Below are 12,691 nucleotides of genomic sequence, written 5' to 3'. Positions count from 1 at the left end.
TTCGTTTTTTTTTAAACAAATGTTTATACAATTCTATTTTGAAAAAAATTTATTTATTAACATTTTCTACAAAACAATTTTTTATTTAATTTTATATTTGAGCATACTCTATAATATTATAATATTTTCAGAACTGCTCTCTGCATTTTTCAGGGTTGAGACTGTCATTGTATTGATTCAATGCCTGCATTACAGTCGTGTAATGTGTGTATGTATGTATAATGTATTGTTCAAAATGTTTAAAAAATATTATTAGTTGTTTTAGTGTGTTATGTTGAGTATGTTTTGTTTTAGTATGATGTGCTTTAATTCAGTTGAAATTAATTCAAAGTAGTCTAAATTAATTATCCTTTTATTTTTTTTGTTAGTTTTTCTTTTTTTTTCATTTTTGTTAATTTTTGCTGTTTCTTTTTTAGCGGTTCTCTTCCCCTGAGTGCTTTTTACTGTTTTTGGATAGTAATTACTTTCCTTGGCACATGAAAATTTTTTAAGCTGCATTTGATTATTTTTTTGAGGAATGAATGCGTGATATTGTGAAGTGCCAGGTATTGTCACTGCACTGTCAAATCGTTTTTTTAACGTCTCCATGGTTAAAGGATGTGTTTCTTTACTTTTAAAAAATATTGCTGTTTCCTTGCAGCTCATTTTAGCCCAATTAAATAATGATTCTGCATTAAGAATATGATGCTGTGAAGAGGCTTGAAGACTGGCACGAGCAGCTCCTCTTTTTATATTGGCTCCAATGCCATCACAAGCACCTTTACCATGGGCAGTACAATGGAAATGCCATTCTGCAGGTACACCAAAGTCTTTTTCATGGCATTGCAGATTAGCAAAGGAGTTTTTATTTTTAAAATGCTGTTTTGCACCATCTGAAACGTAATAAACTTTTTTGACCTCGATCTTGTCCTTTAAATAATCCATTATTATACTTTGATACTCATAGACGCTGGCTGTATCATGTGCCAAATTGTCTGAAATTATTGCCATGCTCTTATGCATACAATTATTTTCAACTTTGTAATAAATTACAATAGTAAAAATTGTAGCATGGTCGTTGTTCCAGTGAAATGCTTGTGCTGCATTTTGAACAACAAAAGCATAATTTTCCGCAAAATCAAATGAAACAATAATCTCGCCTGGCAATAATTTTTCTTTGAGGTTTCTAAAGTAAGATGATTGCTCTTTGTCAATGAAATCATGGGTTTTTAATTTCTTCAACCGATCACATAGATCTTCTACAAAATCATCGACATTCATGACTACAGTTTTCAAAGTAAATCTATCTGTCTGCAACCAAAGTTCACATCTAATTTCTTCAATAGAAGATTTATCGAAAGCATCGATTAAAACCTCTTTTAAAATATCAGTGCCGGGACATTCTTTACAATCGCCTAAATAACACGAACTGCTAGGATTCGGACATATTATAAATTTAATACAATCCTGATAGTCTTTCAGAGGCACATTATTGTCTTGAGTTAAATGATTAATGTTAATTTCATTTAACATTAGTTTAACATTTTCATGGTGAGTGCAGACGCATACCGTATGTGTACCACTACTCCCAGCTAATACGCAATGGGCTGGTCTAAGTTTTCCAAATTTTGAAAGGCTAATTTAAATTGTGTATGCAATTCATTTAAATTGCATAACAATAATCTTTTCTGGACATGTTCGCGTTTACCTTCAGAATTTTTTACAGACACGAAGTCCTTCATCCCAGGCATTATACGACTAATATCGTCACGATTATAAAAAGTTTCAACAAGAGTTACATTTTCAGAAGAGAATTCTTGACCTTTTTTTGGTTTCGGAAAAGATAGAATTCCATTTTCAGCTACTAGACTTTTAATATTTCTTGCTTGTCTATCGGAGATATTAAATTCGGTGCTTATTTTATTTCGACTCCAAGATTTGGGCACAAGCGTAAGAAGCTGAATTTTTTCAATTTTATTGTCAGTAGAATGGAATTTCTCTTTTATCTGATCAAAAACTTCAACACACGATTTATGGTATTCGTTATCACACTCAGGACTTTTTATTTCATCAAAATCTCTATCATGAACCAAATCATCGACTTCTTCGAAATTATCATCATTAAATATACTGCATTCATCATCTACTTGTTCTACATCACTTGAATCTATTTCCTTGTCCTTAGTGGAGGTTTCTTCAAATTTACTTGGGTCATTTGAATCTTTTTGCAATTGAATGCTACATTCTGTGCAAATCTTTGCGTTTGGTGGAAAAGAGTATTTACTTTGAAACTTTTTAGAAACAGAACGTAATAATCTGTTTTTATGATTTCTTTTTCGAAATGGATTAATGCATCTGTCTTTCCAGACACGTGAAAGCATTTTTGAATCCATACTCAATTAAAAGTTAAATTTACTTTTTAAAGTAAAAATTTTTTAATTTAAATTTAATTAATTAATAATTAAAATTAATTAATTAAATTAATTAATTTAATTTTAAATTTACTTTTTTAAGTGAAGAAATGAAAAACAACTCCACAGAAAAAAAACCAAAAAAAATAATACAACAAAAAATCAAAATATAAGAAATCAAATAATGAGTACAAACCTGCGGTCAAAATATTCTAGAAGAATAAAAAAAAGCATATCTGGCTAATCTCCTTATATACATTTGAATGCTTAAGTCGCTTGTGAGATTAGCAAGTGTAGCCCACCTTGTGCCAGTTCATAGTACTAAATTCAAAGCGCGCCAAAATTCAAACCTATATAAATTTCAGCTTAATAAATAAATATAATAAAAATTTAATTAAGTTCTGAAAATGAATATAAAATTAAATCATGAAAATTATTATAAAAATCCAATATAATAATTAATAATTAAGTAATTTTTTTATAATTTATTTATTAGGATTTACGTAAAATTAAATTATTATTGATATTAAAATAATAAAAAGTTGGTAAGATAAAAAATAAATCATCTCTTATTACATCAAAAATGTAAAAATTAAATAAAAAATTGTTTTGCAGAAAATGTTAATAAATATTAAGCCCGGTTATAGAGTTATGGAACACGACACGCATAAAGATGTTGAATGTTTTTTTTTAAACTGTCAATTGTTGCAAATAACTGGAATAAATTTTTTTCAAAATAGAATTGTATAAACATTTGTTTAAAAAAAACGAACACTTTATCTTTATTTTTATAAATTATATTCATTTGTTAATTAATTTTTATAAATATTTATTTAAAAAACGTCAATTTATCCAAAATAATTCATATTGGACTCGTTGGATGCGGATTTTGTAGTGCTTTACAGTAGTAACTTCAGAATTGCGTTAAATTTATTTTGTTGTAAAATATTTCAATTTTTATTAATTTTTATTAATTAATTAATTAATAATTCGAAAACAAAAAAAACGTCATTTTTTTCGTTTTAGTTATTGAAAGTACACATCTTAAGCTTTCTTTTCGTACAAAAAAAAAGAAAAAAAAAGGTCCTTTTTGAAAAAAAAATCAAAAAAATTTTTAATTTTTAAAAAAAAGGGTTAAATTTTGAATTAAAAAAAAAAATTTTGCACCATTTGAAAGAGCAGGAAAAACCCTACAAAAAACATATAGGTCAAAATTTTTTTTACTTCATTATATAGAAGCTACGATTTTTTAGAAAACTCACTGTCTATACTTATCCAAAATCTTCAACCCCCACCCCCCTCTACAATTTTTTATAAAATTTCATAATACTTGGTGGTTGAAGTACTCATACATAGTACTAAATACTAGGAAAATATTAACCCGATCCAACAACTTGCAATTTTGACATTGGTACACTTGAGAAATTTTGCCCCATATATATATATATATATATATATATATATATATATATATATATATATATATATATATATATATATATATATATATATATATATATATATATATATATATATATATATATATATATATATATATATATATATATATATATATATATATATATATATATATATATATATATATATATATATATATATATATATATATATATATATATATATATATATATATATATATATATATATATATATATAATATATATATATAGAAATATAAACAATTTATAATTATTTATTATTAGAGTTTGTGTGTACGGAGGAGGAAGTAGAAAAGACCAAATAAATATGGTTTCGGGAGGTGTTCAAATCGTTATTGCAACTCCGGGGAGATTAAACGATTTAGTTCAAGCTGACATTTTAAAAGTTGAATCTGTCACGTACCTGATTCTTGATGAAGCTGATCGCATGTTGGACATGGGTTTCGAACCTCAAATTCGTAAAACTCTATTAGATGTAAGGCCCGATAGACAAACCGTCATGACAAGGTAATTTTATTTTTATTAAACTAAACTGAATAAAATAATAAATAAGGACTTAAATATTTGAAAATATTTTCAGTGCAACTTGGCCATCGGGAGTTAGAAGACTGGCGCAGTCCTACATGAAGAATCCAGTACAAGTTTGTATAGGAACATTAGATTTAGAAGCAACCCAAACTGTTACGCAAACTGTAGTTATGACAACTGATGAAGAAAAAACGAGTATTGTAAGTATTATTTTAATTTATTCCTAAGCATTAATTGTAAATAATGATTTTATAATTAAAACTTATTTTTATTTACTTGTTAGTATTGAAAATAATTGAATTTAACTTATTACGCTTATTTATCTTGGTTAAATTTAATGATATTATTTATTTAATTTAATTAAATTTTTCTGCTTTGCAGTTAAATGACATTTTCGTTAAAATGGGACCTGATGAAAAAATAATGGTGTTTTTCGGAAGGAAAACAACGGTTGATTCAATCTCGAGTGATTTAGCCCTGCAGGGAGTTGTGGCTCAGAGTATTCACGGTGGCCGGGAACAAAGTGATCGAGAACAAGCACTCGCAGATTTAAGAAGTGGCGAGGTTCGAATTCTTTTAGCGACAGACGTTGCTAGTCGAGGTATCGACATTGAGGACATTACGTAAGTTTCTATTTATTATTTAATTCTTTATCATCAGTCTTTGTGCTTTTATTAATTTAATGAATCCTTTGCAGTTGTGTTGTCAATTACGATTTTCCTCGTGATATTGAAGATTACGTCCATCGTGTTGGTCGTACAGGCCGAGCTGGTAGAACTGGAGAGAGTATAACTTTAATGACCCGAAGCGATTGGTCACATGCTAAAGATTTAATTGGTCTTTTGGAAAAAGCTAGTCAGGTGAGTCTCGTTTAATTTAAGGAGGTTGTTTACAGGTATGCAGACATTCAGACAAAATATTGAATTGACAATAAAGAATTTTTTAATATTATTGTTATTCGTATCTTCTGTAAGAAAAAATATCAAATTTCAGGAAAAAAATTTGAAACTTACAAAAATTGTTTATTTAGTTATTTTTCATATGATCAAAGTTTTCTTCATATTAAAAGGTTAAACTTTTTCAAAACTGATTCGATTTAAATCGATGATGGCTTATTTTCTTCAGAAAATGATTCTCTATAACTTGACCGCTCAGATTTATAAACAAATACACTGTTTTGAAAATATGCTTATTTGTTTAAAAAAAGTGATTTAATTTAAAAAGTTTTCTTTAAACAAATAAGCATATTTTCAAAACGATGTATTTGTTTATAAATCTGAGCGGTCAAGTTATAGAGAACCATTTTCTGAAGAAAATAAGCCATCATTGACTTAAATCGAAACAGTTTTTAAAATTTTTAACCTTTTAATATGAAGAAAACTTTGATCGTATGCAAAATGACTAAATAAACAATTTTTGTAAGATTCAAATTTTTTTCTTGAAAATTGATATTTGTTCTTCCAGAAGATACAAGTAACAATAATATTAAAAAATTATTTAATGTCAATTCAATATTTTTTCTAAAGGTCTGCATACCTGTAAACAACCTCCTTAATAATTTGTAATTTTTTCTATTTTTACGAAGGGGCCATAAATACCCTATAAATACTCCCCCTACAAATATAGGGGGAGGGGGGGTCAGCAAGATCTTACGAACAATAAGAAAATGGCGCTAATGTATGTAAAATACCTCACAAGGGGGGACGGGGGGTCAAATTTTTCAAAAAAATGTCTTACATAATTTATGGACAGCCCCCCGAAGGGTTTTTATTTTGCAATTTTACAAAATTTTATTTTTTTATTGTCATATCAAAAGTTTGACAATTAATTTATAAATAGAGTGATTAGTGTTTTTGTGAAATTAGTTTCCCTAGAATTTTTACAATAACCGGATTTTCACAGAATAGGAAAATAAGTAAAGTAAGGAAATTTTATTCAAAGATTTTAAAATAATACGGTTTGTTAATAATTTGTAGTTAAAAACGTAATTATTCAATTTTTTTAGTTATAATTTTATTACAATTTTTTGAAAATATTTGAATTCTTTGGAGAAATTGTATAAAAATTGTACCAAAAATAATTGAATTCTTGCGTAGAATTATTTGGTTAACATTTTTATAAGTACCTATTTGAATTCTTTCGAAAAACTTTATTAACACTTTTTTAAAAATAATTTAACCTTTTCGAGAATTTTAATTAAACTTTTAGAAGTAATTGAACTTTTTAGAGAAATTATGTAAAAATTTTGTTGAAAAATAATTGATTTCTTGCAAAGAATTTTATTAAAATTATATTGAAAATAATTTAATTCTTATGAAGAATTTTATTACTTATAAAGAATAATTCAATTCTTACGAAGAATTTTATTAAATTTTTAAAAAAATAATTGAATACGTAAACTTTTGAATTAATAATTGAATTCCTGCGAAGAATTTTATTATCTAGAAGAAATAATTGAATTCTTGTGAAGAATTTTATTGAATGTTTTAAGAATAATTGAATACTTAAAGTTTTGAATTAATAATTGAATTCTTTCGAAAAATTTTGTTGCAATTTTTAGAAATAATCAATTATCATTTTATCACTTATTTTTCTCTTTAAATAATTGAATTCTCGTACAATTTTTTGATAAGAATTGATTTGAAAAAGAATTTCAGTTAAAATTTTAGAAAATATTTGACAAATTGGAAGAATTGCAATTCTAATTTTAATTAAATTTCAAAAATTCCAATATTTATTAAATAAAAATTAATGAAAAATTTTATTTAGAAATTTTGAAACAATGAGTTTTTTTTTAAAAAATCGTATGTAATTAAATTTTTTGAAAATAGTTGAATTCCCGAAAATATCTTTAAAAAATTGAAAAAATAGGAAATTTTTTCGAATTTCATTAGAATAAATTTTATATTTGAAAGAACTTTATTTTCTCACTTTAAAACACTATTTTTAAAACTTATTGTATTTTTTTGAAGAATTGTAACTAAAAATTTGGAAAAAAATTAAATTTTGCAAAAAGTTTCGTTTTTAAACAATTCAACTATCGTTCAATTCTAATGAGAAATGATTTAAAAAGGAATTTCAGATATAACATTGTTGAAAAATAATTCCAAAAAATTCTAAAGAATTCCAAAAAAAGTTTTAAAATTTAAAAAAATTTAAAATTTCCTTTAAAAAGGAATTTCAGATATAACATTGTTGAAAAATAATTCCAAAAAATTCTAAAGAATTCCAAAAAAATTGCTATTTAAAATTTAATGAATTTAATTAAATTTCCAAAGGTTTTACATTAAAATTTTTATTCCTGTGGAATAAAGAAATAACAATAAGTTTTTAAATATTTGTTTAACCCTCCGTCACACACATGGGAAAAAATTACGACTTTACACACGTTTAGAGGGAATCCCTCACCACATTGTAAAATAAGCAACATTACAACATAAACAAAGGAATCAACAAAAATTTAGTTTTAACACAAACTTACAAATATGTAGTAAATTATTCTAAATTATAAAATTATTAAAATTAATTTTCGGTCTCAAAAAAAAAACATTAATTACACGAATGCACATCTTCGAAGGAATTCCACTTGACATGTAAAAATAACGCTGTCTATTTCGCCAGTTGACGGGCGAAATAAGAGCGATGAATTATTTCGCCCGTCACTAAAAATACATAACTGGCGAAATAAGAGTGATGAATTATTTCGCCTGTCAGATAATTGTTTCTATAATATAATTGAAAAATATGAAATTTTTAAGGTTAATGACAGAAATGACAGAAGTGTGATCAACTGAGGTTATAGCGAATTCGGTTATCTGCTCCGAGAGCGATCTTGCTCGGTGTAGGAGTATAGTTTACTCTGCTCTCAAAAAGCTGTGCTCTACTCTGAGGCACTCTATGACGTCATGAACACTGTCAAAGTTCGACTGTTTTTGGAGCAGGAGCACAACATGAACTGCTATGGTGTAAAGCATACACTGCTCGTTTGGCGCGAAGTTTAAATTTAATTAAACTTATATAATATAATGTAATATAATATTATATTTATTATATTATATATATTATTATACATTATATTATGCAATATATTTTCTTCTTAAATGTAAAATTATTTTACTTAAAATTAAATATTTTATGATGTATACATAAATAATATTTTTAAAAGCAAAAAATTTGATATTTTTATTAGAATATTAAAATTTTATTCAGTCAATGTTTTGATATAGCAGAATTGTTAATCACAAAATTATCGAATAATATTTCTGATATAAATTTTGTTTACACTATTTCACATTTTGAACTACTAACAACAACAATAATAAAATAAGTGAAAAGGTTATTTCTTTGAGACCAAATAATTACTTTATAATGAGTATTTTTATTTAAATATTAAAAATATTGAAAATTATTTACTGTTTTTATTAAATATTAAAATATTGAATGTTAGTCTTTCTCTAAATACAAAATTCATTATAAAAAACATAATTCGTCTTCACTACTATCGCTAGAGGTGTCAATTAAATCTGTTAGAAGTGAAATTTTTAAATTTGCCGCTTCTCTTGACATTTTTTTAAACTGCACTAACAAAATTGTGGGAGCAAATTTTGTTGCACCTTTCGATCCTTGAGAGTGCACACTTCTTAATTCGAACACAAATAACGATCTGCGCCGGAGCAGTGCTGCCAAAACGAATACTCGAAACGATCTGCGCCGGAGCAGTGCTGCTAAAGCGAATACTCCAAACGATCTGCACTAGAGCACATTTGTCAAACCGAACATGCTACAGGCCAACGCAGAATAGAATCTTTAACCGGAACCGCAATCGTAAGCGTAACCGTAAGAATGAGTTAAAGAAGGATAGGTATATTGTTTATCCTTCTCTAACTCATTCTTACGCTTACGGTTACGATTGCGGTTCCGGTTACAGATCTATTCTGCGTTGAGCACTCCGGAGCACTCCGAGAGTGCTCCGGTGCAGATAACCGAATTCGCTATAACCTCAGTTGATCACACTTCTGTCATTTCTGTCATTAACCTTAAAAATTTCATATTTTTCAATTATATTATAGAAACAATTATCTGACAGGCGAAATAATTCATCACTCTTATTTCGCCAGTTATGTATTTTTAGTGACGGGCGAAATAATTCATCGCTCTTATTTCGCCCGTCAACTGGCGAAATAGACACAGCGTAAAACGCTATAATGCAACATTAACAAATAAGCAAAAAAATCATTAAACAATTCATTTTAATTATATTTATATTATAATTTTGTCATTAACCAACAGTGGAACAAAAAATGTTTCGAAAACTTTATTTTTTTATTTAACATAACCTCACTTTTTCGAGTTTTTTCTGGCTTTGAAGCTTAATAATTAAATATTAATTGTGTTTAAACTACACGGAGAGAAAAAAAAGAGAGCCGTTTGATTTGGCAAGAGAGCGCTGTTTTCCCTTTATAAAGCGCAGCAGTAGCGCCGCAAACGTCGAACGGTTATACTTTTTGAGGACTATCGGTTCTCTTCTCCACACAAATCAAGGAGTAAGACTAAGGAGACTGAACTGACTGTGTGAAGTCTCTCAAAAATGAAACTTTTTCTGTAGGGGAACTATACTCGCAGAATGACAAAACTTATGCTCCGCGCGCATGCGCAGTACATGCGCATATTGCCCTCTCTTTTTATATCGTAAAATATGAGCAAGTGAGAAAACAAAAACATATCAATAGGTTATGGTTATGTTTTGACATATGATTCTTAAAATAAAATTACAAAATTATGGTTTGCTGCATACCAGAATGCAAAACATCATATTACAATGATCGACAAACGAATAAATTAACTTATTGATAACTTTTATGTGACATTTAAAGCTGTTTATTTATAAAGTATATAATTAAAGTAAATTACAAATTCGTAAATATTATTTATTTAGGAATTGTTCAATTGTTTCCACAAAGAATAAAACACTTTGAAGTTATATACCAAAAAAATGTATTCTGAACATTTATAAATATTTCATTATATTATTAATATATTACTTATCACTGAAAAATATACACTCTTTAGTATATATTTTTATATGCGCATATATATTTATTAAATTAATTTTTTTTTCAATTTATTAATAGTTATTATTAATAATATTTCCTGAAACGCACAACATTCACAAACATTAAACATAACCTTCTCAACTTGTAGCTTATCATGATTTTCTCAGTCGCATCTGAGTTACTGAGAAAGACAGAGACAAATATATTGCATGTGCGCATGCGCGAAAACCATAATTTTCAGTCTTACGTATAGTTTTAATGCGACGAATGGTTTCACTTCCATAGCATTAGTTTAGTCTCCTTAGTCTTACTCCCTGACACAAATAGAGCCGCTTACTTCCAAAAAAGTGTACCCGCTTTCCCCAAAAAGGAGAACCGTTCTCCCCTCGAGAGTAAGCAGCGTGCTTAACACGGAGTAATAATAAGGAGACTGTACTACCAGTGAGATACCGTGCCAAATGTCTGCCTTGGTTCACTGAGTAGTAAAGACTTCTCAAAAATAAAGCGCATGCGCAGTTTGCAACTATCTTCGTCACTCTTGAAAGAACGATGAGAGAGATCATTATTTTGACGTGCGAGTTAGAAAGTGTGGTTATGTTTTATTGTTGACAACAGCAACTATACGGGAAAATCAACATTTAAATAAGAAAAAATATTAATTAACAAACTGCAAAGAGAAGAGTAAGTACAATATATTATAATATTAATAAATTGTAATATAGGTGTGAGTAGATATTAATAAAAAGATTATTTTTGTCGAACCGGAGTAATTCTTTTCTTTGTATGATAAAGTGAATGAATACAATATAATATAATGCTATAATCGCTATAATGCTAATATAATTAATATCTACTCACACATTTCCTATATTACAATTTATTAATATTATTTAATAGTATAATATATATTGTCAACAGTAAAACATAACCACACTTTCCAACTCGCACGTCAAAATAATGATCTCTCTCATCGTTCTTTCAAGAGTGACGAAGATAGTTGCAAACTGCACATGCGCGTTATTTTTTAAAAGTCATTACTACTCAGTGAACCAAGGCAGAAATCTGGCACCAGTTTGACTAGGGGATACGCTGGAGAGCAGTCTCCTTATTATTACTCCGTGGTGCTTAACCTCAAGTTGAACGGCTGTTTCGCATTTAACGCAACCGCTCTACCGACAGGTAGAGCCGCTTACTTTTTTTTCTCTCCGTGTAAATGTTTTTTTAGAAATGTGTTGAGGAGTAAATTGTCGAAAGGTATAGAAACTGATTATATTTTGCAATGAGGAAAACAAAAGTTATTTAAAAAATACTGAAGCCGTAGAGGGAAAATCCCCCTACACTGAAAGAATTTTGGGCAGGCTGCAGGCTTTACATGAGTGCCGCTAGAGCTCGCTGCCTCAAGCTCGCAGTTAACCTCAAAAAGGCGAGAATCTACACGGAAAAAAAAGTACGTGAATTTTTCATTGACTCGGTACTTGACTTTTGGATACGACACAAAATACTAAAAACAGTCTAGTACTTTTGCATGAGAGTTTCAAAAGCAGTCAATGAAAATTTCTAGTACCTTGCTTGAGAATTTCATTGACTTTCAAAAAAACTGTAAAATAAAAAAAATAATTTCCACTTGTTCACAGCGTTTTTCTGAAATCCACTCATTCATTCACATATTTGGATAATTAATCACACAAACAAAGAACAATTATTGTATCACTTTTCGACGTTCGTCAACACTTATGAACTAACCTATAACACACACATATATTCGCGTATAACTTAAATATAAACACACACTTAACACTTAAAAGTACGTATCGAATTGTTCTTATATACCACATGGTGAAATTTTTCACGACTTCTGAGACATACTATTTCACTGAAAACTGAGACTTACATAACATTCTGTTTTGTGAGAAACACAAAACAAAAAATATTTTTTTGAAAGTCAATTCTTGAAGACAAATATATATTAACACTATTTGTTTTTCATAAAATAATAGTATATTCACATCTGAGATTAACACAAACGGAAACAGACGATCAGCTGGCATTTACCTTGGGTAGAAACGCACAACGCACACTGCGCATGCTCTACAGAATTTTCAAGCGCAGTCAACTAATCTTTCACGTACTTTATAAAACTGAATAAATGACTTTTCGTTAAAATTTAAAAAACACTGTTGCCCATACTAGTACTAAAATAACTCTAGGACTTTTCTATATTTTCTAATAAAAAGTATATGATACAGCCTTGTACTTTGTG

At 28.0% G+C, this 12,691-nt stretch overlaps 1 protein-coding gene across 2 annotated transcripts in view; it reads left to right on the top strand.

Moving 5' to 3' along the window:
* The window catches only part of LOC122502411 (probable ATP-dependent RNA helicase DDX43), a 40,746-nt gene that overhangs the window by 26,387 nt on the left and 1,668 nt on the right, over nt 1-12,691 (top strand). For both annotated transcript variants that reach the window (XM_043612446.1, XM_043612453.1), the window contains 4 exons: nt 4,115-4,357; nt 4,431-4,578; nt 4,760-5,001; nt 5,076-5,238. In XM_043612446.1, the coding sequence (XP_043468381.1) occupies nt 4,115-4,357; nt 4,431-4,578; nt 4,760-5,001; nt 5,076-5,238 (796 nt within the window). The remainder of the gene's footprint in view (nt 1-4,114; nt 4,358-4,430; nt 4,579-4,759; nt 5,002-5,075; nt 5,239-12,691) is intronic.

The sequence above is a fragment of the Leptopilina heterotoma genome, unplaced genomic scaffold (genome assembly GCF_015476425.1).
Source record: "Leptopilina heterotoma isolate Lh14 unplaced genomic scaffold, ASM1547642v1 Lhet_107, whole genome shotgun sequence".
NCBI lineage: Eukaryota > Metazoa > Arthropoda > Insecta > Hymenoptera > Figitidae > Leptopilina > Leptopilina heterotoma.
This window is presented reverse-complemented; position numbering and strand designations above follow the sequence as displayed.